We start from the raw sequence: 25,252 nt of genomic DNA, 5'->3' as shown, positions 1-25,252 counted from the left end.
TCCCGTCTTGCCGCTGTCCTGTATCATAAGCACACTTTTTATAGGTAACTTTAAAACGCTTAGACTGACTTATCTCTTCTTTCCTCAGCTTCACTGGTCCTTCTCGTGGGGCCAGATGGCCCACCGGCTATGGTTTTGTTTCATGACCAATTCATGCTAAGCATTTCCCAGAGGGAAAGTCAAGTGACGGCAACCCAGTCTTTAGCTTCAACAGCCTCCCTGAGATCCCTTTATCACAAACCTTTAAACTCAGGACTACTCAATCCAACATGCAACCACCTACAGTTTGACCTGATCATGTAAATAAGTCCCTGAAAATTTTGTAGGGAACTACAGAGATGAGAAAACAAAACAAACAAACAAACAAAAAACCCCACACGTTGGCAGTCGTGTGGCAGTTTTTGAGCTCTCTGGAAATGCTGGCCAAGTAGAGGACTCACAACACACAACTGTGCTCAGTGGGGGAGGGGTGGGAAGTGCAGTGAGGATTTTGTCTGTAGCTCACCTTTACACCACCGAGGGTGTTTCTTCTCCTGTCCAGCTTGACGTGGGTCATCACCTTGCTTAGGATGACGCTCAGGGTGACGTCCTTGGGTCCTGCAAGTCCTGTTAAAAACAAAACAAAGCAAAACAAACTCCAGGTCACTCAAGTTTGACAAGCCTTCTGTAGAACATCCTTCCAGCTCTTACCTTTCTGAGTCTCTGGCTTCCCCTAGTTCCTTTGGCTTCTGAAGTTCCCCTTCACCTTTCCATCAGCTTAGTGGTGCAATAAGAGCATCTTCAAATACTGCTTATGAACCGTTTGCACTACGGAGAAGGGGGGGGTCTGTTTTCAAGCTTTTATGCCTCATGCTGCCAAAACTGATTGACCGCACCACTGATAACTTAGAGAAGGCCCCAGGACCAGTACTTTGTCCCTGACACTGATAATCTACCAAACTGAGGGACCTTGGACATTCAGTCAGCCTTCGGTTTCTGTGTCCTTGCTAGAAGCACCCGAGGGCTCCCTTTAAGACCCTTAGAAGAGAACTGACTTCAAACTTGCACAGCTTCCTTGGGGAAAAGATTTAGCATTCTTTTTTTAAATATTTATTTACTATGCATACAGTATCTGTGTACATACTTGTATAACAGGAGAAGGCATCAGATATCATTATAGGTGGTTGTAAGCCACCATGTAGTTGCTGGGAATTGAACCAGGACCTCTGGAAGAACACACAGTGCTCTTAACCTCTGAGCCATCTCTCCAACCCCCAAGATTTAGCATTCTTAATAAAAACCTTTAAGTTTCTAATGAGCTTTAATGAGACTGAGACTTGTATTAAGCAAGGCATCGGTCGGCCCATACTATTGAATGTAAGCTGCAAGTCAAAATCTATTAACAACTTTGGGGTTCTTTTAACTTTCCTTTGACGGGCATTCTAACTAAATCCATGGTTTTTCTAGCAAAAACATTCTTACCAGTAGCGAATATTTGGATTGACTCCCCACAGAAATTTCTTTCTTTTTTTTTTTTTTGTAACAAGACTAAAATAAAACTATGGCATTGTTCTTAATTAGTCTGAAAAGGTTTCATTAATGACTCTTTAATTAAGAAAAAAATCAATTGCCTTTCAATTTTTGGCTCAAAGTTTATAGCTTTAATGAATAAGTATAACCTAGTTTCCACAGTTATGCAAACCTTCTCCAGGGCTAAGGGTTTGGCTCAATGATTGCCCAAATTCTTACCATGTTAAGACCCCAGGTTTAAGCACCTGCCAAAGGCAAAAGAGGTATTTTCTGAATCTTGTGAATATGCTAAATGACCTTACAAAATAATACTATGTTTAAAGCTTTATTGCAAATTGAAAATTGGAATCTAACTAGGAAAGTTCAACTATGTTATGACCAGGCATATGAGCTTAATTTTCATTTCTAGTTGAAACATGATTGTTTTGTAGTATTCTAGCCAAACTTCTTTCTCTACCAAAATTCATTACCATACTAATCAAAAATGCATTAAATTTGTAGTGCCTGTGGATCCATATGAAGAAATTGAGAACTAGCACACTCATTCACATTCTATATATAATATCTATATATCTATATATCTATATGTATAGATAGATAATAGATTGATATATGCATACTCTCTCTATATATATACATATATATATGTTTCCCAACTTGTTTTAATTAAATGTTATGTAAAATTCAGATGTTTTGATAATTTAACTGAAATATAATGCAAACTAAGCACAAGGCTATTAGAAAAATCTAGGTTTCTCCCCGAATGAATTTGAATAAATCTCTTTTCTATGCATCGATCCTCTGCAAAAGTAAACAATCTGGCTCAAGATGACCTGGGCTCAAATTCCATTTGAGATGTTTCCCAGAGTATCAGCCAAACTGCCTATGATCATCTGCGAGAAATTACACATCGGTGTTAGCTGAGGCCGTGAGGACTACCTTGTCCATCGCCCTCAGAGAAACAGTGGAGCATGGAGACTGTCTGTTTAAGGGCCATGCACTTAACTTATACACATGAACTGAACCACTGAAAGACCAGCTCACGGTTTCTTGAGATACCTTTACATGGTATTCCACTTAACTTACATCAATATGTATTACCTGTTCTTGCTTTTTGATTTTTTTTCCTATCGTGATTAAAAAAAACGCATAAAGTTGGTTAGGGCAAAAGGAGTAAGACATTTTAAAACTAAGATCATTTCAGGTTCAGAAAGTTCCACTTGCGGTTTGGTATGGTCACACCTACAGTGCATGTGGGTTGTGATTCCAAAGAGGAGAAGGATCACGCTTCCAACTATACATGTACGTGGCGCTGGATAACTAAGTTGAAATCCTGGAAGAAAGAAGGAAGAAGAAGAAGAAAAATAACGGAAAAGTTTAGCCTTTCTGGTTGTAACAGCTGCTACAGGCAGTTTCCATAAAATACTTGATTCTGCGCAAAGTCAGTCTTTGCAATTAAGAAGGACCTCAGTGTGTTAAGCGAAAGAGAAGCACACAGAGAGATACACACAGCAGGGAGAAAGAGGAAGGGTGTGGAGAGAGAGAGAGAGAGAGAGAGAGAGAGAGAGAGAGAGAGAGAGAGAGAGAGAGAGAGAGAGAGAGAGAGAGAGAGAGAGAGAGAGAGAGAGAGAGAGAGAGAGAGAGAGAGAGAGAGAGAGAGAGAGAGAGAGAGAGAGAGAGAGAGAGAGAGAGAGAGAGAGAGAGAGAGAGAGAGAGAGAGAGAGAGAGAGAGAGAGAGAGAGAGAGAGAGAGAGAGAGAGAGAGAGAGAGAGAGAGAGAGAGAAGAGAGCAGAGGAGAGAGAAAAGAGAGGAAAGGAGGAAACGAAGGGAGGAGAGAGAGGAGAGCAAACACAGAAAGAGAAGCAATATGGTCTTGGTCGGTGAGAGAACGAGAGCCTGCATCAGCACTACAGAATCCCACAGAGACATCGTATTGTTGTCTTGAAAGCCACAAAGCTAAACAATTCCAAGAATGTCTGGCAAAGCCCTTTTGGGAAGGGCAAGGTGGGGGACTGACTGGGAGGGGAAGCCCCCTCCGCCCCTTTTACAGTGGTGTGCTAGGATTTGGGAGACCTGGCGGAAACCTTCAGGTCAACCAAGGAACTGCTCTCGCGGCTGGTCCTGTGCGGCGAGGCGGGGGGTGAGCGCGAGGCGCGCGGGGCGCGGAGATGTGCCAGGGGCGAAGCTGGACCGAGTGCAGGCGTGAGCTGCTGAGCGGCCACGGCGGCGAGGGGTGAGTCTCGCTCGGGGTTGAGGGTCCGAGGGATGAGGGCTGCCCCGGTGCCCTCCCGCCCCGAGCTCTAGCGGGGCCTGGAACCTCCCGCGACTCCGGCCTCGTCGGCTCCTCCGAGCGCCCGGTGCTCGGGCGCACCCTGGGGACGCACCGAGTGGTGGGTGCTCTCCCGGGCTTGGGGGCTAGCCTGCCCGCCCGCCTGCCGCCACCCCGGCCGGCCGGCCGGCGCGCTCATTGGTCGGGATGTGTCTGCTCAGCAGCCTCCAACTTCTCCCCGATCTCACTGGTGAGTCACCGGAGAGCGAGCCACCCGGCACCAGGGTCCCCACCCCCCGGGGGGGGGGGCGTCGGGAGCCCGTGGGACGGGCAACAGGAGGACGGAGTGGGCGGGGGCCGGGGACGCGCGCAGCAGGGACCGAGGCCGGAGGTCCCGCGCGGAGCGGGCGCCCGGAGCCTGGCCACAGCCGCGGGCGGAGGAGGCGTGTCCTGGGCGGGAGCCGCTACTGGGACCTGAGACTGTGGGGAGGGGAAGGGACCGACAGGGCGACCTGGAGGAGGGCCCTGTGAGTGATGTCAGGTCACCTCCAGGTTCATTTTCACAGCTCCCCGCAGCCTGCGCCTGGGAGTTATGTTTGGTGACCGAGAGCAGCGCTACCCAATTGCACCGGGGTTGATTTGGGGGCTGGGAACTGGCCATTCCGCTGTACAGACACTGGTTTTTTATTTCTATTTTTAAAAAGCAAGGTTTGTTTTCATTTTAGTTTCTATCGGGTTCTCTCCCCTCAATTAACTCACTTTTCTAGTTTTTTTTTTTTTCATTCTCTTAACCTAAATGTCTCTCCCGGATCCCATCTCTATATCGTGCTTTAAACCTTGGCTTCCTATTATATAATTCATGCTTAAACCTCCCAAAGGGTTGGCTGGCGCGCTCGCGGGGTGGGGAGCGTTCTTCTGTAGATGGAAGTTTTTAAAGACCCTTTCTTGCTTTAACCTCTCCGGATCTATTCGTAGTCTTTAAAAATAGGAGTAACTGTAACCGGGTATTCCGCCGAGCTTCTTGGCCAAGTCTATACCTTGTTCATAAGCGGGTTCGCATGGTTCTTGTTAAACTGAAAAGTAGTAACTGATTTGCAGCGTCAGCGTTGGGAAGCTGCAGATTGGCCATGAGGGAACGTAGTTGCACTTTCTTGGATTTTTTTCTTTCCTTTTTTTTTTTTTTTGTTTGTTTCCTTTAAGCTCTAAAAATGTTTGGCCATATTTTGGATGCTATGTTGTGTGTCTTTGGTTGTATGTCTACACTGTCCATGAGAGCATTGTGGATGGGACTTTTCATAACTCACCTACTAGTTAATGTCCTGGGAAACACACTTCCTTCTGAATACTCCTTTCTTTTCAGCTTCCACAGACACCGTCTAACTATGAAACTGGTTCCTCCTTACTCTGCCTCGGTTTCCACTAATGCACACTGTAATTCCAAAGCACCACCGCTGGGACTTAGCACACATAAGCACTGTAATGATATCCTAATGTGCCCTGGAGATGAGAATTGCTTGGCTCCTCCTTTCTCTTTAGCCGGTCAGTTATGGTTCACGATTTCACGGTTTGCTGATGCTTTGAAATGCATCTCATACTCAAGCAAAAATAACATTGTATTCTTTTGCTGATTGTTGCCACGCTGAAATTTGCGGGGTTTCTGTTGAGTGTGAACTCCAGGTTCTCTGGTCCCTTATTGCTTTGTTGGTGTTTGCTTTTTAGTTTAAGGGTTTTAGTGTAACTCCAGGGCAGTGGACATATTTTAAGAACTTAGGTATGCTTTTTACATGTTCTACTACAAGTGTTGACTTTGCACTGCGTTTTGTGTTCTGGTCTGCCTGTCTCTTTCATCCTATATTTTAAAGGTGTTTGGGTGTAGTTAGATGGGCTCTTTAGGTAACTGAAGATTTGTGATGCTTTCCACTCGATGTATTCTGGCCCAGGTGTCCTTGTAAAAAGATAGTGCGTCATCTAGAATTAACTGGGAATGAATGACAAAGTTAATTAGGAAGTTAAAGTTGCAGCATTTCTGTGTTTGAACAACGCTGAAAAGTATTATTAAGAGAGAAAGAGGACTTTTCTGAAAAACTTGCAAAATATTTAACAACAACTTCTCTGGTAGATAAAGAAAGAGGTTTGATTCAAAGATGGTTTTAAACCCCCTGATGCAGGTAAAAGGTCTAAGTAGCCTGTTTACATCATCTATTAATTTCCCTGTAACTATTCCTGCAGCCTTAGGTGCCTAACTCTTAAAGAACTCAGTTACTTTCCCACCCTGATCAAGGATATGAAAGGGGCCAGTGAGCAGTAACCCAGAACTGAGAAAGAAATGCCCGACTACTAGCTTTCCCCCACCAGGAAGCTCGGTGGCGCCAGAGAGCACTTTGACCATAAAGGAGTGCCTGCTCTGACTCTGAGCTCCACTTTACCGACTCCCTGGAGCTGATTGAGGCTTCCAGAAAGGACAAAAACAAAAATAAACAGCAGCAGCAATAGCAAAAAGGCAAAACAAGTAAACAAACAAACAAAAAGCAGCCGCTTATGGCAGCAGAACCTTTAAGGGCAGTGGGGGCACGTTCAAGAGGAATCTATAAGCAGATGTGATTAATATCCCAGTATTCTAGGGGTTCTGAGGAAACTGCTCCTTAGGTTTTCTTCTCCGTTAAGAGTCAAAGTATTAAATCTGTATCTGTCTTTTCTTTGCCCAGCCACCACTACTATTAAAATAGTGATATGATCGATGCAATTCTATATCATCACCCCAGGAGCCCCGAGGCTAAGCTAACACGAGTTACATAACCATTAAATAAGACATTTCAACACTCAGGTACATTACATTCCACCGTTATTGAACAGACAAGGTTTTCATTGTCCAGTAAAGTATTTTTATTTGACAGTACTTGCTTATAACGTCGTGTCATCAGGAGGACAAACCGCTCAAGAAATTTGTATGCAGCCCCTTAATGTCCATAGTGGTTTATTATTGATAAGAAACTAAAGAAAACAAACCCCTTACTCGTCCCACTGAGTCTCCCCTAGGACACTTCGGATTTAGTCACTTTCTGCTTATGTCACTCCACTTTAAGTGCCTCAGTTTCTACGGAGTGCTGCTCACGTAAAGTCTTTGCCGATGAGTGCATGGGAAACTGCTTCATCTAAGAGCCAAATTCTATGGTTAATTTGCACTGAGTCATAAAAAGCTAACCCTTTGTTTGAGGCGTTCTTTCCCGAACTCATAAAAGTGGAGTATTAGCATCCACTCTGCAGAGATTAACAAGCAACATGTTTGAGACGCGAGGACTCGTACCTGCCACCTGGGAAGAACTCCAGAAGCTATAGTTAGAAAGAAGTGTTGATATTTTTAACTTAATTACAAGTCAACTATATGTTTAACAAGTGACACCCTGACCTCCAAAGGAGAATTTATTTAATCGTGTTTGGTTTTTTTTTCTTTCCATTGCACAAAATGAAATTACTGATATGGTAATTGTCTTTCATCCTGAAATGTAAGCCGCTTGTTATCCATTGGGTGACCATTTTCAGAATGCTGTCTAACCAGTTAACAGATACCCTTATCTGTAGGGGAAGTAATTTTGAACTTTAGACATACAAGTTGTTTTCAAAGTAAAATAAAGCACTCCAAGTGTTTATTCCTTTTGCTTTTCAGCTGTATTTGCATTTTATGTTACTGTTTAGTCAAAACCTCAAGGAATTAGTCAATGATTTTTTTTTTTTTTGCTTATAAAAGAAACCATTGGAACAAGATATGGAGTTAACCTTTGACAGGCCAAAGTTCACAAGGATGAGTTTAAAACTTTCTTAATTATGGTACAGCAATTATTTGTTCATGAACCTCAGAAGTAAGTATTTAATCAACTCTCTTTCTGGGATCTATAGTGATAGGTACATATGTACATTCATTTAAAAAAAACACTTGCAGGTGCATATCTCTCTCTTTCTCTCTCTCTCTCTCTCTCTCTCTCTGTGTGTGTATGTGCATAAAAAAGTATAAAAAGTTGCTTGAACCTGGGACCAGATTCATATGTATGTATGTATGTATGTATGTATGTACATTTTTTATATTTCTTGCTTTCAGCTTTAATATTTTGACTTACTCCAAACAGTTTGTTTTCTAATTTAAAATAAATTGACCTCTTCCTTTCTTATAGCCACATCAACTGTGTACATATGTACATATGATTTTTCTTTATATCTACTTATGGCGTTTTATATCTACATGTATGTTTTACAGATTTTAGGTGATGGGAAGATCAGAAAGTCAGATGGATATAACTGACATCAATACTCCAAAGCCAAAGAAGAAACAGCGATGGACTCCACTGGAGATCAGCCTCTCTGTCCTTGTCTTACTCCTGACCATCATAGCAGTGACAATGATCGCTCTCTATGCAACCTATGATGGTGAGTGCCATCCCCACCCACACGGAAACCAGTGCCAAAGGGAACGGAGCCTCCCTCCTATGCGATTACCACACGCCGAGACACGCTTGCATGGTGTGCAGATTCACGTAGAAGATGCAGCATTTGTATGTCAGACAATAGCTTAGAGTAAGGCCCCATGTCCGTATGTGTGAGCTGAGCTGTTAAATGTCAAGTGCGTTGAGTATTTCTATGTGTGTGAGACCTGTATAATTTTATTTGATTAAAACATACACAGTTTTATGTCAAACCTCAGCAATAGCCATTAATCAATGTCTGTTGTGTCACTGAAATCCTAAAAGGCTTCACAGGAGTCTAAGAAGTCTAATTTGAGTCTTGGAAGTTTTTCACAATAGGGATTAGTAAAGACTGGCTCCTTAATGGAAAAACATGATTACAGCATGATGAATGAAGCATTCAGCTGTTTTAATTTAATATTCCCAGAGTTTAGCTGGTGAATGTGGTATAATAGCACACTTTCTCTCTGTAGTCGTCCTTAAATTCAGCATTTTCCTTTGTGTTCTTCTGTTAGTTTTTAAGTAATAAAAATGGTATGTAATATTTAATGTTCTATTTATTTAATCGGCATATGTTTTTAATAACCAAAAGGTAAACATAAGCTGCACAGTTTTATTACCAATATTTCTACATATACTCTCCTTCTTCTAGATGGCATTTGCAAATCATCAGACTGCATAAAATCAGGTAAGAAGCTGCTTTTCATTTACTAGTTTATAGTTAATATACAACACTTGGAAGCAAATGTTAACGGAGGTGTCTGTGTTTGCTCTGCTCACATGCCTGCTCATTAAACTTAACACAGCAAAAAGCATTTAACTAGTTAATTAATCAACTGAAGCTCTTTGAGAAAACCATCACTACTCTAAGATGATAGCAAATTATATGTTTTTGGTGGAGCTTACTAGGTAGTTAGGAAAACGAACACCTGAATGGTGAGCTTGTGAGTAGGCATATAAATCATTAGAGGGGCATGAAAAGGAAAGAATGACATGTTAGTCATGAGAGAGTCAAGAATGACATGTCCTTCATGTGAGAGAGAGAGACAGAGACAGAGACAGAGAGAGACAGAGACAGAGACAGAGACAGAGGCAGAGACAGAAAAGTAAAGGTGTGAGGAGGGCATTGGAGTGAAGTGAGACAAGATTTTTTTTTTGGGGGGAGTGGGACGTATAGAAGAGGAAAGTACAAACAAGAAGGAAGAAAATAAAATAAATCACGTGGAATGGAAGACGCAACTTGGTGGTAGAGCGTTTGGCCCGTATCCGGCCTTAGATATAATCAGTAGCATTTTTAAAAAATGGAAAGAAAGGGGAAAAACATCATGTTCTTGAAAAGCAGCGAAAATGTAACTCGATAGGTAGGGGCACTTCCCGCAAAGCTTTGGAAAAATCCGTGGGTAGTCTTTGGCGGTGAGAAGCGATGGAGTCATTGGGCAACAGCAGTTGAGGGATGCTTCTGAGTGGACCGAGTGGGAAGCAGTCATGTGAGAGGGGAGAGCAAGTGGGAGATGTCCCCAGCAAGGCGGGCGTGTGAGCTGCTGGGCTTGGTCTGTGTTTAAACCTGGTGTGGCGCTGGGACAGGGGCCGAGGGTGCGCTGGGTGAGTGAGGCAGGGGAGTTGTTGAAATGATGGATGAGTTATAGTGATACCATGTCGTTGGAATCCAAAGGACTTTGGAATTTGGTTTTTTTGGGGGCAGGATGGTGTCCAGTGTCACGGGAGTACAGAAGCAAGGAGACAGAATTTGTCGATGTGCGTTGTAAGCCATGTCTAGCCTGCAGGTGGGGTGTCACGCGTGGGGTCCCAGAATCAGGTGTTTGGTTGGGAGCCTCTCAGTTTGTAGGTGACAGCGGGAACCTTGGAACCCTTTGAGTTTCCAAAAGAAGAAAAGAGTGGGTACAGGGGCTGGATCTAAGAAGACATTCATAATTAGAGTAGAAGGAAAATAAAAGGGAGAGAACAGAAACACATGCAGACAGTTAAGTCACAGCAATCGCTGCGCTGTCACAAAACAGCTTCTACAAGGAGGAGGAAGACGCATCTGGGTACAACACCCTAGGATACGCTCTTTAACCTTTGGCAGTTGGATGTGTTCCTATCTGATTGTTCTGTTATTCTTTAAACTTTGCTAGATAATGATAGGAAATCACCTTCGGGTTCTAGGCTGTGCTCTAATGTGCTGAGCGTATGCCCCTTGGCTGTCCGCATTGCTTTTTAAATAGGTATTTTGCTCTCGGCGTCCGTCGTAATAGTCATGCGCCCTCCATCACGACGTTTGACACAGAGAGCTTAAGAAAGACCTGCTTATAGGTTGGATTACAGCCATTTGCTCTTGAACTTAACAGCGTGTACTTTCCTGTCCAGTGGTTTTAACCCAGAAACACGGCATGTCTTTATTCCCCCGGGGAAATGACTATATAGACACACTGATTGGGAGATGCCTAGGGTCACTGCAGTGAAGTTAATATGAGCTAAGGCTGCTGAAATTGCCATTTCCTTCTTCCCTGGGTCTCGTTACTCCTCTCCCTCTGCCAAGTTTGTCCTGCCTGCCATATGCTCCCGTTTTGAGAAACTTACAGTTCCATTCTGACCTGTAATGGTTAGCTCCTCTGTCCTTGGTGCGCTCGAGATGTCCCTTAAATCTCTTAATCTACAGGTTTTCTGTTCTCTTCTATCAACTCTTCTTCTGTGTGTGTTGCTTTTGAAGAAACTGGATTCTCTGACTACACAGGCAGATGCTTATAAACTTGTGTAGGGGATTAACCCTCAGGGATCCGGCATATTCTCATAGTAGTACGCACCTCGTGAAGTTGACCCTGGGTGCCTGAAACCTTCCCTGTGACTTGATATTTAGCAATGTGGCTTTTAAGTAATGTTTGGCAAGTACCAAGTGCCACGATTTATTTAACCTTTATTCTTTAGTTATAGCCTAAAACTCATGGCAAGTGTAAAGCGTTTTAAGAGCATTACCTTGGCACAGACACGTGTGCGGCAGGATCAGCCTCTGTGGCTGGCACAGCTGGGCTTCTCATCACTTTGCTCGGTTGGTCTACAAGCCATTAGGACACTTGATTCAGATCCAGAGCCACTATTTTCCCCTAGGGATAAAGATGAGGACGGCAGGCACCTCGCCTCAAGGACCAGCATGTTCGTCCTCCTCTCTCCCATCGTCTTATACATGCACAGAGAGATATACAGACTCACACACAGAGAGAAAGGCCGGGGAGAGGAAGGGGGCTGGAAGGGTCCATATTGGCTTAGAAATATTTCTGTCACTGAAAAGACACATTCCTTTAGAAGTTGTGTCAGACAAAGAAAACTCTACAGAAAGTCTTTGACTTGAGGGAGTTAATACAGAAGAATGAGGAGAGCAGGATAGATGGAGAGAAGGAAGATGGGAAGAAATAACGTTGAAAACAGTGGAGTATCTGAGTAGCAATTTTACAGTCACATTAAATGACTGGAAAAGCTTAAACCCAAGCACAGAAATTCTTGAGCATTGGAGAAGTAGGTGTGCAGCGAGCATTCTCCCTGCCAGCCTGGTCTCAGAGCCGCATCGGTCCCAAATGAACACGCAGGACGCCGTATTGATTATGAAGCTGTTGGCCATTTGCTAGGGTTTTTGTCGGCTAGCTCTGACTTAATTATTAACCCATAGCTGCTAATCTGAGTATTTCCACGTGGTCTTCTCTTATGGGAGAAAGGGTCCAGACCTCTTATTCCTCTCGAGTCCTACATCGTGACTGACTGTGCCTCCGTTTCTCAGAATCTTCCACCTCTCCTAGTTCCACCCATCTTGTTTCCCTATTTGCCAACAGTGCTTTATTTAGCAACCAATAAGACAAACATATATGCAGAAGACCATTCCCCATCATAGGTATGATGCTTACTTTAGTTGAAAGTGGATTCCAATTTTTCTCCCAGTGGACAGGAACTTCCTAGCAAGTGTCCTTCCAGGAATATAAGGGAAGTCACACCAAGACAAAAAACTGATTACTGAGGTCTATGTGGCTTATATATTTTGGGTCTGAGCATCTGTGATTTTATAACACACATAAAGTAATGTTTACAATGCATCTTTTAACTTGATGAGTTCATGGGGTTGGCCAGATTCCAATAAAACAAATACTACTCAACAAGTAACAAGTTAAGACAAGGCTGGAAATTCTAGTATAAAGGCATGTCATTTATCATTTATGAGACATTTAGAAGTGTCAAAAACTTAAGAGAGACAGAGCTTTCGTGTGATTCTTTAGACTTCTTACATAATTCTAAATTCTGGAACTGACTTTTTTCTTGCATTATAACCCTTCCTAACTCAAAAGATTTCCCCCAAAATCATATGCTTTAAATCAAAGTTTCTCAACCTCATCATTGCTGACATTTTGGGATGGATAGCTCTTACCAGAGAATACTGGCATTCTCAAATGCTGAGTACCATCCCCAGTTTCTAGCCACTAGATGCTCAGCATCAAGTTCTACCATACCATTACAATAACCAAAGAAATTCCTTGTATGTTACCAAATACCCTTTAAAGGCAGGATCACTTTGATAGGATAGCATTGCTTTAAACAACCTGAAGTCACCAGTTCTTTTTTTTTTAGCTTGTCTTGTGAAGCAAAATAATATCCCTCCAAAGAGGCTTACACCTGGTTCCTTATATATTCCTTACAAATCACTTTATAAGCTAACAGAGCCTTAAAAAAAAGCGGGGTGGTGTATGTGTGTAGCTGAACTAAAGGGTTTGAAATGGAAAGAAGATGTAGTATGATTTGGTTGCTATTGTGTAACTACAAAAGTCCTTATAAGACGAAGGGAGAATCCCTAGCACAGCAGAAGCAGCCAAAGCAGAGACCTCAGAGTTACAGCCACAGGATGCGGCCACTGGAAGCTGGAAAGCAGACAGAGGGTCTGTCCCCAGAGCATGCAGAAGAAATTTAGCTCCTCTGACCCTTTGTAGACTTCTGATGTCTAGAACTCTAAGATAGTAAATCTGAGGTGTATACCATTATATCTCCTTACAGATGGAAAGGCTTGGGCTAGGATGCCATCCCAGGCAGCATGACTCAGAGCCTGTCCTCATAACCCTTCTCTATGTTGTTTCAAAGGAGATTGGGGAAGGTTTGAGACTTGCAACCTCTGTGCTTGTATAATAATTTAGAGGAATAGATGTCTCCTCTCTAACACAGGCGAGTCTATCAGTCTATTTTGCATCACTGTAATGAAATATCTGAGGCTTAGTGTGTTTACAAAGAAGAGAAGTTTATCCATCTCACAGTTCTTGGTGCTCAAGGGGCATCTGTTGATCACCTTCATACATGCAAAGTGCTAACGTGTCCGAGGAGACAAGGGGAGCAAGTATACGTGTACTCTGGCATCTTTCCTTTCCTTATAAAGCTGTCATGGGGGCTTCATCCTCTTGGCCAGATCAAGATATCTTTTTACAAAGGTATCGCTTCTAGATGCCATAGATCAATTCAATGGGGATTGAATTTAAATACACGTACCTCTGGAGGACATATGCAAAGGCCATGTCGTGAACAAAACAGGAGGACCCAAAGAAGCAACTGCTGGCAGTGTGATCCTAAACTGTACAGGTTCTAGAGAATCCAGGTGAAGACACATGATCAATGGAGTGTAGAGGCTCTTGTACAGGTTATATACACTGCTCAGTTGTCAGGAACCCCAAGCAAAAGGCCTGGGAGCATGGAGATCTAGATGAACACAAGGAAAGACAGACTACAATCTGGAACTTACTTCGCTGCTTAGCAGGCAGATTTTGATGAGTATTTAGTCACCAACACTAGGAAAGGGGATGTTCTGTCCACTTGAAACATTTAACACAGTGAGATAATGAATAATTTACATCCTGATTTAATTATCATTTTTGTTTGGTATGGCTTGACCTATAACCCCGAAGCAAAATGTATCAAAACGTGTGGTCATTTTGATAAATGCCAGATGGTGGTGATGCCCCAGATGAAGTGTCTTAGCACCAACTGGCTGTCTGGCAGCAGCAGGGCGTCCCTACTCACTGGAGACCCTGTCTTTGCTGTCTGCCCATTTGCACAGTGAAGACTCCATGCATCGGGATGGCAGAAGAACATCAATACAGGAAGGGCTGCGGGCTGACTCACAAGGTTTGCAAGCCCTGTACCAACCTTTTAGGGCAGATGATGGGTTTTATTATGAGTTTGGAAAAAATGGAGAGAAAAACAAAAAACAAAACACCAAAGCAAGCCTTTGCTGGTTTCGGTGTAGCACACAGAAACTTACTTCCAGGGACTTCCTTGATACAGCACTGACAGCAATTTTGAGTTTATGCTTCCTTAGAATGTGTCCAGTAATAACTAGCACCTACTAATTAAATCCTTTGCAAGAAAGGGATCAAATTATCCCTGCCTCTCTCTCTCTCTCTCTCTCTCTCTCTCTCTCTCTCTCTCTCTCTCTCTCTCTCTCTCTCTCTCTCTCTCTCTCTCTCTCTCTCTCTCCCTCTCTCTCTCTCTCTCTCTCTCTCTCTCTCTCTCCCTCTCTCTCCCTCCCTCTCTCTCTCCCTCTCTCTCTCTCTCTCTCTCTCTCTCTCTCTCACACACACACACACACACACACACACACACACACACACTTATCCTCCATGAAAAAGATAAACACAAGTGTTCCATAACTTTTTATGTGTGGCCAAGGGATGGAAAATATAGGTAAGTTAAGTTAACCATTTAGTGTGTGAGGGGGTAGCAGTGCGTAGTAGACTTCTTTAGACTTCAAATGTCAGTTTCAAAGCTTTCGAAAATCATGTATTTGTAAAGACACCGGATGTAAACTGTAAATGGGTCCTGGTTTATAAACACAGAGAAAAGAGTGAGAGGCGTGGACAGATCCATATGCTGTTGAAGGAAGGGTCCCGCTTGGTCTCGTACGGGGAAAAGGCAGCCTGGTGCTCTTTTCCTAACATTGAGTCTGATGTGCCGCTCACGGTGATTGACTTGACGTGTCACTTGAGGGAAGCTGAAAAGGACCGTAAGAAGAAAACTGCCCACCTCCATAAGTCTTGAAAGTTGTCATTCTTTAAGACCACTTAGCAAAGGAGAAGGGCATTTTTATTCTGTTCTTAGACTGGTTGGAATCCGGACTCTCGTAGTCTCCCTTTTAAAATAATCCTTCCGCCGCATCTTCGAGAAAAGAGGATATAAATGCTTTCTCCAAATGTGAGATGGAAATACATATTTAACAAGGATTTATTGTCACGGCTGGCTCACAAGATTAACCACCGAGTTTTCACTACAAAAGACCTGTAGTGACTGCTACTGCTTGGCCAGCGGTGTGCAGAATTGTGGTGCCCTGATTATTCATGGAGCACCTATACAGCGTAAACACATGTACATGCCTTGGGACTACACTGCTTTGTGATATCACAGCCACCTTAGTTTTGTGTGAAAATGCTGTCCAGTGTCTTCAGAAATCACCTACAGATGTGTCCCTTGGAATGAGCCCATCATTACGTGTCTGGAGACTCAACTAGGGAGTTAAAATTATTTCAGGATCGGGTACTGGAGGTGTGGTTGCCGTCTCCTGAGATCCAGACTTACAGAGGTATGATGTGCACTAGACTGGTAGGAGTTACACAGAAGTCACAGTGATCCAGGCACAAAGGCCCATCCTCGGGAAATAAGACCTGGTTTACGTGTGACGCAAAAGGCTCACTCTTCAGCTCCACTGCTAGGAGGCAGCCACACCTGTTTAACGTGTAACTTATAAGGCTTCTTTGTATTAAAGGGAATCGTCAGCATTTTTCTCATCCCTCACTTTCCTTTCTCATCAAACAAATAGGAAATTGTTTCTCATGTCTCTGAAATGCTACTGTCCTGGGTTCTGTCAATCTGACGCAAACCTAGACGTTCATGGGAAGAAGGAATCTTGATTGGGTAACATCTCTCATCAGATCGGCCTGTGGGTGTGGCTGTAGGGTATTTTCTGGATTGCTGATTGCTGTGGGAGGGCCTGGCCCATTGTGGGCAGGTGGGCCTGGACATACCTGAGGAAGCCCCAGGAAAACAGCCCTGCCGCATCACACCTGCTTCAGTTCCTGCCTCCAAATTTCTGCTTTGAGCTCCTGCCCTGGCTTCCCCTCTATGATAGGCTGTAACCTGCCTGTGAGCCAAATAAGACCTTCTGCAAGTTGGCTTGGTCATGGTGTTTTACTACCGCAACAGAAATCAAACCAGGACGCCCACTTTGATTAATTGTTGATACACAGTTTAGGAGTAATGTCAATTAATAATCAGATGAAAAGATTCAATTCCAGTAAGAGATACGTGCAGGAGAAGTTGAAGGAAAAAAAAAACTTCGTTTTAAAAGAGATGTAAATGTCATGAATAATTAAAGCATAGTAATTTGAAAGCTTCCTGCCTTGTTTTTTCCAGTAAGAAGCTTCTAGCATTAGAGAGCTGGGATGTAAGTTTTGGCCGCATCCTGTGTTATTGTGTGTGATCTTAATTAAGTCATTTTAGGCTTTCGGCATTTCATTTTCCTTATCTACAAAACTGAAATTAAAAAGGCCTCATTTTACAGCCAGAAAGCAATGACAAATGACAGCCCATTCCATACTGCTCATCTTCCAGGGAGATGAGCCGTGGGTATAAGTAAGCTCAGGTATATTTCATTTAATATCTTATTTCAGAAGAATCACAAATGTGGCATTTAAACACTTTTATTGAAAAAATCAAACAAAACTATTTTTAAATAAAAGTTGTGACAGTAGAAGTACATACAACAACAAACACACAGAGAAAAACAAGGGAGGCCAATTTTAGATGCTCTAAGATTAAGAACGTTTTATCCTTTCTTGCCATTTTCTTTGATTGCCATGCATATTTTACACAGGGTGTGACAGTTTAGGCTTTGACCAGCTTAAAAATGAGCTCAGCCAGAAGTGAGCACTTATATTTGCTTCCTGAAGAAAAAAAAAAAGAGCAAAACCTTCAACTGTCACATCCTCATTAGAAAAATCTAGCTACCCTGTGCTTGTCCAAGCTAAGCCCTTAATGCTCGCTCTTCCCTCACCTCTGGTTAAATTCTAGAGGTAAGCAACGCAGAGGGCTGAGGCAGGAGGAAATGGCCATATTCTTTCTTCAGAGTTCGGGGCTTGGAAAAGGCACATCACCTTCAGCTGGGAACTTTCAAAACTGCTCATGCCAGGCCCTACCCCAGCCTTACTGAATCTGAGGTTGTAATTTTAGCACATTCCTGGGGTGTTGGTCTGTGCAAAGAAGTCTGGAAAACAAAACAAACAAACAAAAACAATCATGATTTCTAACTGTGCCGGTTTAGTGGAATAATTTGAGAAGCCTTTAAAATCCTCACCCCCCCACACACTGTCTTTCCAGTTTACTGTTTTGTTTTGTTTTGTTTTTATATGAGGAGGGAAAGCAACTCCACTTAACACATAGAAGTTACATGCACAGGAATTGCCTAAACGTTTGTATTTCTCAAAGAAAGTACTTCATAATCAGATGAAGGTGAAGGTTTCCCAGAGGTGGGAATGGGTTTTTAATGAGGAAGACCTTGGAAATACCTGGGGAACTCAAGGGCTACTTTCACGGAAGAGTATGAGGGAGCCCTTGGCAAGATTGGGCCACCGAAAGCTAATGTATACAGGGTGCGTATGAAGAGGCGAGATGGGGACAGACGGGCAGCTGCTGAATGTTGGCATAGGCTAGTGAGCATCACCTGTATCGTGTAGCCTGCATTAGGGTATTTGGGACGCCTGTCGGCAGCAGTGGGAAGTCAGAGAATGGTAAGTTTCCAATGACGTTGGTTTGCTGAGGAATCACTGTATGTTTTGTTGTAGCAAAAGGACGGCTGAGGGCAGGAACTACATGCCTCCTGCACTCACGGGATGAGGGTTATGGTTGCCTAGCTATGAGGTTACGTTTTTCGAGGTGCATCAAGTTGCTGACCGTTTTTTTGTAGACTTCATTAGATACAGTGCTCAGAGAAGCAGGTAGTTAAAAAAAAAGGAGGAAAAATTAGTGCAGGACTTTGGCTTGGAAAACTGGTAGTAGAAAAATGGTAAGGGAAGCCATCAGCCAAGTCAGTTTACCCAAGGAAGAGCTAAATTAATAGGTGGGGCAGTTTACAGGCAGGGATTCACCTTGAGGCCATTTAAATTTGAGGTCCTTGTAATTGGTTCCCTAGTGGAACTTCAGCTGAAGATAAAGTCATTAGCCCATGTAAATACAGTTGAGAGTCCCAGGAAGGTGATAGATACAGGAGCCCAGAATGGCATGGTATAAAGCAATATATTTGGAAATAAGAAGGAGGAAAAAAATAACTCTTTCAAAAGAGACCGAAAGAATTGAGCAATAAAAAAGGCTGAAAGGCAGCCATCCAGGTAAGAGGTCACCCAAGCAATGAAAAAGCAGATGACAAAGTTTTAGAGTGACGGTTGGGATTAACCAAGTTGAGAGCCAGAGTAAGATACTACCAAAAGCAGAGAGAACAAAGTCGGGGATTCTGGCGGAAGATGGAGAAATGATGATCTCTATAGGCAAGTAAAAGATTATGGGGGAGTGCGGCCAGCAGTCCCCATAGACAGAGGGTCTCCTCTTCCTTCCTCTGTCACTGGGCGTTGGAGTCCATGCCGTTTTGAACGCCTGCACACGTGGAACCAGAGGCACAAGGAAACCGAGCAGCTGCTGCTTCACGGTTTGGTCCTCAAACGGGTCGGATCTGCTCCTGGAAGTGGACTGCAGTGGATGCAAAGTGGAAGAGACCAGCGGTCACATCAGGGTGCTGTGAAAACACACCACCGATGTAGAGTAGAGGTGATAATCGGGGGCGGGGGGTGTTCACAAAGTCAAGAAACTCCTAGTTGGATTGCAGCGGCTGCGCACACGCGTCCCTGATGCCACCTGCCAAGGCAGGTGTGGGAGAGGAGACTGCGAGGAGGGTGCCCAAGCCTTTGGTAAGCAGAAACGACTGTCTGTCTGGAGGAGTCAGGGGATGACAGACAAAGTAGGTGAGGCCCGGATGGTTGAGTGGCGGAAGCTACAGTAAGAGCCTTGGAGACTGTGGATGCGGCTTTGGCACGGTGATAATGACCGCCGCCGGTTTGGCCTGTTGAAGTCTTCGCTGAGTACTGCTGCACAGAGAGAACACAGGAGAGAGAGAGAGAGAGCTCCGGGGAAGGCCATTTTGCTTAAGCCAGAAGAGCTACAAAGAGACTTCTGGGAGCAGCCTCAGAATTTCATACCCTCACACTTTCTTGGAGACACTGACTTCAGAAATGCCTTTCTAATTAGTTGCATTTTCCGTCTCAAGCCAAGCCCTTCTTCCTTCTAGCGGTGGGTTTGCGGGAGCCACCTCCTTGAAGGGAGGGAAGCGTTGCTGATTAAGACTGAGATATGAGACTCGCAGGGTGTGTCTCATACAGATCAGGGGTTTGGTTCACTTGCTGCCCCCAGGTGATTGTACCACTCAAAAGCATAAACAGGAGGACCAGGGAGGATACTGGCAGGCAGGCCTCCCTCCTGGCATATTGTTATGGGGCTCTGTGATAATAGAACTATTAAGGATCCATTGAAATCTACCTTTCTGTACTCTAGATTAAAAAAAAAAAACCTCAAAATGAATCAGGAAGTTATTCACGTGCTTGTTTAAGCGTTTCTCGGAGGTATGATCTTTCTTCAGAATTTAGAAAGCAAACAACTGTCGCAATTCATAAGTCGGGTTCTCCCCTCTCCCTGCCCTGGCTACTCAACCCAGGAGGCTGATCCCAGCATCTTAGCCCTGATGATAATGAATGGGTGAGAGTCACTGTGCTGGCTATCTGATCAGGAAGCCCAGCTGAAACGAGCTATCAGGTAACCACCAGCAAACACCATCATTTCCTTCTTCTTTGAGGCTGAAAAAAAAAACCCACTGTGTTTCTTTATCCAGGCATCTGCTGATGGAAACCTAGCTGTTCTGTATCGGCTTTGGTGGGCCACTACAACGCAGCAAAACACGGGTGTTGCGGGTGTCAATGCCCAGTGCTAATTTAGATCCCTAGGGACACATTTCCAGGGCTGGTACAGCTGTATTAGGTGGTACTTCCGTTGTTGGTGTTTTGAAGAACACCCATGATAACCGCCATTGCGTCTGTGCTGACTTACGTCCCCCATCAGCTCTGGGTAAAGAGTTCTTTCTCCTGCAACCTCCCCAGCATCTGCTGTCATTTGTTTTCTCCGTAATAGCCACCCTGAGGGGTGGTGATGGAATCACAGTGTAGTTTCCAACTGGATTTCCTCAATGGTTACGATATAAGGATTTTATATGTTTATTGGTCATTGATACTTTACCTTTTGAGAACTGTCTGTCTTATTTTTTTTCACTGCCATTATTTATTATTCTTTAGTTTAGTTATCATATTGTTGAGTTCTTAATATTTTAAGGTATCAGTCTGTCACATGTGTACTTGGATGTTATCTATGTGTTTTTTTTTGTGTTGTTATTGTTTTGGTTGAGTTCTTTATATGTTTAATATGTCAGTCTCTGTCAGATGTGTACTTGGCGAAGGTTTTCCCCTGTCTCCATCCAGTTGTTTACTCCACTCAGACAGACGCTTTCTTGATTTCACATAATCCCATTTGTCAATTCTTGGGAGTATTTCCTGAGCTACTGAGGTTCTTTCTACAAAGCCATGGACTTTGTCTTATCATAGGGTTTTCCTCCAACAACTTCAGAACTACAGGTCTTACATCAAGGTCTTTGACCCACGGTGAGCTAACTTGGGTAGTGTGAGAGACAGGGAGACAGCGTAGCTGGCTTCATTCTTTGACGAGTGGATGTCCAGTGTTCCTAGAACTCTTTGTTGTGGCGTCTTTCTATCCAGCGTACATTTTTTTTTGGCACCTCTGTCCACAGACAGGTGACTGCAGCTGTGTGGGTTTGTTTCCAGGTGACGTGTTCTGTTCTATTAGTCCGTATGTCGGTCCCTGTGCTAGCACTATGCTGCCTTTGTTACCGTGGCTCTGCGGTCTGAAGTTAGGTTTAAGTGACACTGTTAAACCTGTGGCATTGGTGGTTTTGCTCAAGATGTCTTGGACTGTTCAAAATCTTAGGGTTTTTTTTCTCTCTATTTCTGTGATGAACAGCATTAATTTTGATAGAGGTTCCGTTGACCCTGCTACCCTTTTGGTGGTGTAGCCTTCTTCACACGTTAATGCTGCTAATGTTAAACAAAGAAGCAACCACAAATAATGGGTAGCCCTGTAGTTATCAACTGAAGTCAGTCACTCCCTTCTGCGCCAAAAGCTTTGAGGAAACGAAAGAACAATGTCAGCACGGTACATACCAGGACTCTCGTTTCAAAGAGCCAGCCCTCAAAGACTGGAAAGCACAGTGAGGCTAGCCATTTGTCTTAGGGCAGTCAAGAAAAATAGAGGAGGCAGAAGTAAATAATGATGGGGACACCCAAAGTTAGAATAAGAAGAGAAAGAGACAGAAACACATCCGACAACCCAAACCAATCCTTGTACTCAAGGGGCTGAGGCAGGGAGACCACAAGCCCAAGCCCTCCTAGACCCTATGGGAGAGCCTGGGTCAAGAAAAGAAAGCAAAAAAGAAAGAGAAAACAGACAAAGCTGGCCTACAAAATTAGATATTAGATAAGTGAAAGAAAGAGAAAAGGGGAAATAGACTAAAATTTTATATCGCATGGTGAAGTATAAAGTAAGACAGAAATAAAAAATGTTGAGTTAAAGCCAATAATAGCGAAAAGTAAAGCGTGTAAAAAGAAGATGAAGAAGATTGGTGTCCTCCTGTCCCTTAGAGGCGTCATGCGCCTGGATAGGGGCACAGAGCCTGGCATATGCACGCTGCCCTGGGCTGGTGGAGACGCAGTCTTTCTACCTGCTCCAGGGGTCCAGAATCCATCTCTGTGCCGTCTTACCTTTCCTTCCCTGGCTATTCAGATGTGTGTCTTCCTCTGAGAGAAGAGCATTTGCCATGCTTTGCTGCCTCTGTTGATCTTCGTGGCGTGGGCCCTACAGCAGTGTGTAGGGCACCGGCTGGTCAGAGGAGGTCATATCCCTAGGTGCCACATGCAGCTGTCAGCAAACTCTCCACCGGGGTGTCATAGTCCTCTAAGCACTTCCTGTCATTTCTTTCCCCTCTAAGGAGCTAGTGAGTCTTACTCTCAGACCAGATATTATCCACTGTGTAGAACAGTGCACAGCTCTAATTCAAAAAATTTTCCTCTAGCTAGAGCAATAGGAATTCTTTTTTTTTTTTTTTTTTTTTTTGGTTTTGGTTTTGGTTTTACGAGACAGGATTTCTCTGTATTGTTTTGGAGGCTATCAGTCCAGCCTGGCCTCGAACTCACAGAGATCCACCTGCCTCTGCCTCCTGAGTGCTGGGATTAAAGGCATGCACCGCCACCGTCTACCAGGAATTCTTACTGAACTCTCAAATTGCCAAAAACTTAGAATTAGACGGATGACCAAGTACCTCCCCCCAAGGTCTGTTAAGTTCTTTGGCTTAATTTTCTGGTATAATGAATTTATTTAGATGAAACTTGCAAGTGAAATGGTGATTAAAATAAATTCCTCAGTCACAAATATTGCTATTTTGATTCTTGGATTCCAGTTAAAGGACTTGTCAATTGCACCATGCATGTGTTTTGTAATAATGGGTCCATTTAGCTTCAGAGTAGCAAAGGGGTAGAAATTTCATCTCTGCGTACTACACCCCAGCCAGGGTGATAATAAAAAAGGCGTCGCACAGCAGTGGGGAGATTTGGAAAGTTGAGGGTGAGGCACCGTTCCATGTGGGACCTAAGGGCGGGCTCAGCCTCGTTGCAGCCTGGCACTCACTGGGACCAAGGTCAGTGGCTCGGTGGCTGCGTGTCCAGTCACCCCTGCACTGCCTAGCTGCCTTTGACCCCTGCTCCCATCCTTGGGTCCCAGCCTGGTCCCTTGAGGGCTTCGCTCCTGCCTCATTCCCCAGTTCTGGCCAGGGAGCCGCTTTTGTGTCCTGGGGGACTGAATCAGCCACTCCTCACCTCGTCACCTTTTCCCAGGAGCTGGAGAGCTGGGGCCAGCCTCCCGGAGGGCTCCACACCCGCTACTGCTGGTTATCACTTCTTTTCCCTCACTCCAGGCCTGCCTGCTGCTTTCTGTCACTCTCAGTGGGGAGCTTCTGCCGGGACCAATCACTTATAATCTTCCTGAAACAGTATGCCCTATCACCGGGCTGGTCTGACTCCATCTCCCTGTGCTCGGTTTGTAGATAAATGGCAAACATTCAACGTAGAGACATTTTCCTTCATTGGGAGGGACCGTTTCTCTGCACTCCAGCACAGAAAGCCAAGGTCTTGCCAGTCCCTCAGCTAACTGCCACTACCCCTATGAATTTGGAAATTCTGAAGAAGGGAGGAATCCGTTTTCCCTTATTTAATAAACCAAATAATCTTATTAATGTTTGAAAGTCCAAAATTTTCAGACAGTCCCTGTTCAACTAAGTGAGCATTTTGAAAAGTCTTTTTCTATTTGACATCTTTTATTTGTGTGTGGACTTTAGTTTACAAGCAGCAAATGGAGACAATTTACTGTAAGTTAGCTGTAGAACAAAGGGCCTTTTTGGGAGTATCCACAATAGACTAGATTTTTATTGTACTGGGGTGGTGGGATTCAAACCTTTGCTCTGAGTGTTCTCACAGTTTACCAGTGTTTTCCTATTGTTTGGGTCACCTTGAGATGCATTCCGAGTTATTTCTTAGCTATCATGAATACCCTACCAGGCAGGGGTTTCCTTCAGTCCCAGAGTACCCTACATACTTCTCCCAGAGGTGCCAGTTGTCCAATGTGTGGTTTGTGCCCCTTACGAAAATGTAAGTTTAATAATTTTGATCTTACTCTTCAACGTGTTGCCAGCAACTCACAGCACACATAGCATTCCGTTATTAGAACTTAGTGGAGTATATGAGCAGGCTCTCTGGTGCCTTTTCTTGAAGCCCAGAGCCATTAGATTTTGCTAGGCGATTTGTCAGGGTACCCGGTACACAAGTTGGGCATTGAAGATGTGTTCTCAAGTCTCCTGTTGTCCTCTCTATGGAAGTCAGGCTTCTTAGTTCTGTACTACCTATGAAGGTTCCAAGGTTTAGCCGGTTTCTGGCTGGTGCATCTTCCTTTGCTAGTGCCTATAGTGGCAATCTCTCCTCCCCGTCATTTCATTCACCTTGCTAATTGTCCTCCCAAGCTAGACTTGGTTCCGTGAGGAAACAGAACAGTGCCTGCACTCACGCATGTCTCTGTTCCCACAGTCGCCCGGTTACCTGTGGGGAGTTTTCAGCTAACCTTCTAACTTGGAGAAGACCTGCCAGGCTCTGGGACCAAAGTCTCAGGCAGCCCAGTTTTCCCTCTTCAGCTCCCGTTTGCTCTGCCCGTGGTTCTCAGTGTTATTTATTTCTGCTCTCTTTTAGCTAACCCCCTGAGTTGTGGCTTGGGATACCTTTATGTAGTTAAGCCTGGCTGCTTTCACGAACCACAGTTCTCTATCCCTGTCTGCATCACTCACGAAATGCCGGTTCAAATTCCTCACTGATGTACCTGAACATCTGCATTTCTGTTTTGTTTTTTGAGACAGGGTTTCTCTGTATTGTTTTGGAGCCTAGTCTTGAACTCACAGAGATCCGCCTGCCTCTGCCTCCAGAGTGCTGGGATTAAAGGTGTGCGCCACCAACGCCCTGCTCATGAACGTCTGCCTTGTTTCCAGGAGCAAAGTTGCTAACAACTAACACTAAGGGACGTATAAAGTAGGAATTTTCATGTCTCTTGAGCAGCGGGTGAGTTAGAGAATTACAGACCATGTATCAGAGTCCACTTCCATGCAACATAAAAGAAATCGTCTTATTTCAGACGGAAGTCTTCAGTTCTCCTAGCTCAGGGATTGCAAAGTATACCCACCAAAGTATACCCAGTGCCAGCGAGTATTGGATCAATGGTGGTACTCAAAAATTTTGCTGAAATATAGTGAAAA

The 25,252-nt window shown here is 44.0% G+C and overlaps 1 protein-coding gene across 2 annotated transcripts in view; it reads left to right on the top strand.

The window, feature by feature from the left end:
• The first annotated feature begins 3,601 nt into the window (after nucleotides 1-3,601).
• Mme (membrane metalloendopeptidase) overlaps nucleotides 3,602-25,252 on the top strand; it is an 83,943-nt gene continuing 62,292 nt past the window's right edge. Inside the window, exons 1-3 of one of the 2 annotated variants that reach the window (XM_040754357.1) lie at nucleotides 3,602-3,742; nucleotides 8,028-8,197; nucleotides 8,885-8,920. In XM_040754357.1, the coding sequence (XP_040610291.1) occupies nucleotides 8,038-8,197; nucleotides 8,885-8,920 (196 nt within the window). In that variant the 5' untranslated portion in view covers nucleotides 3,602-3,742; nucleotides 8,028-8,037. Of the gene's footprint in view, nucleotides 3,743-4,267; nucleotides 4,487-8,027; nucleotides 8,198-8,884; nucleotides 8,921-25,252 lie in introns of those variants that run through there. The other variant, XM_005077929.4, reaches the window with a different exon arrangement.

Source organism: Mesocricetus auratus, unplaced genomic scaffold (genome assembly GCF_017639785.1).
Source record: "Mesocricetus auratus isolate SY011 unplaced genomic scaffold, BCM_Maur_2.0 Super-Scaffold_100011, whole genome shotgun sequence".
NCBI lineage: Eukaryota > Metazoa > Chordata > Mammalia > Rodentia > Cricetidae > Mesocricetus > Mesocricetus auratus.
The sequence above is the reverse complement of the archived record's forward strand: the minus strand, read 5'-3'. Positions and strand labels throughout refer to the sequence as shown.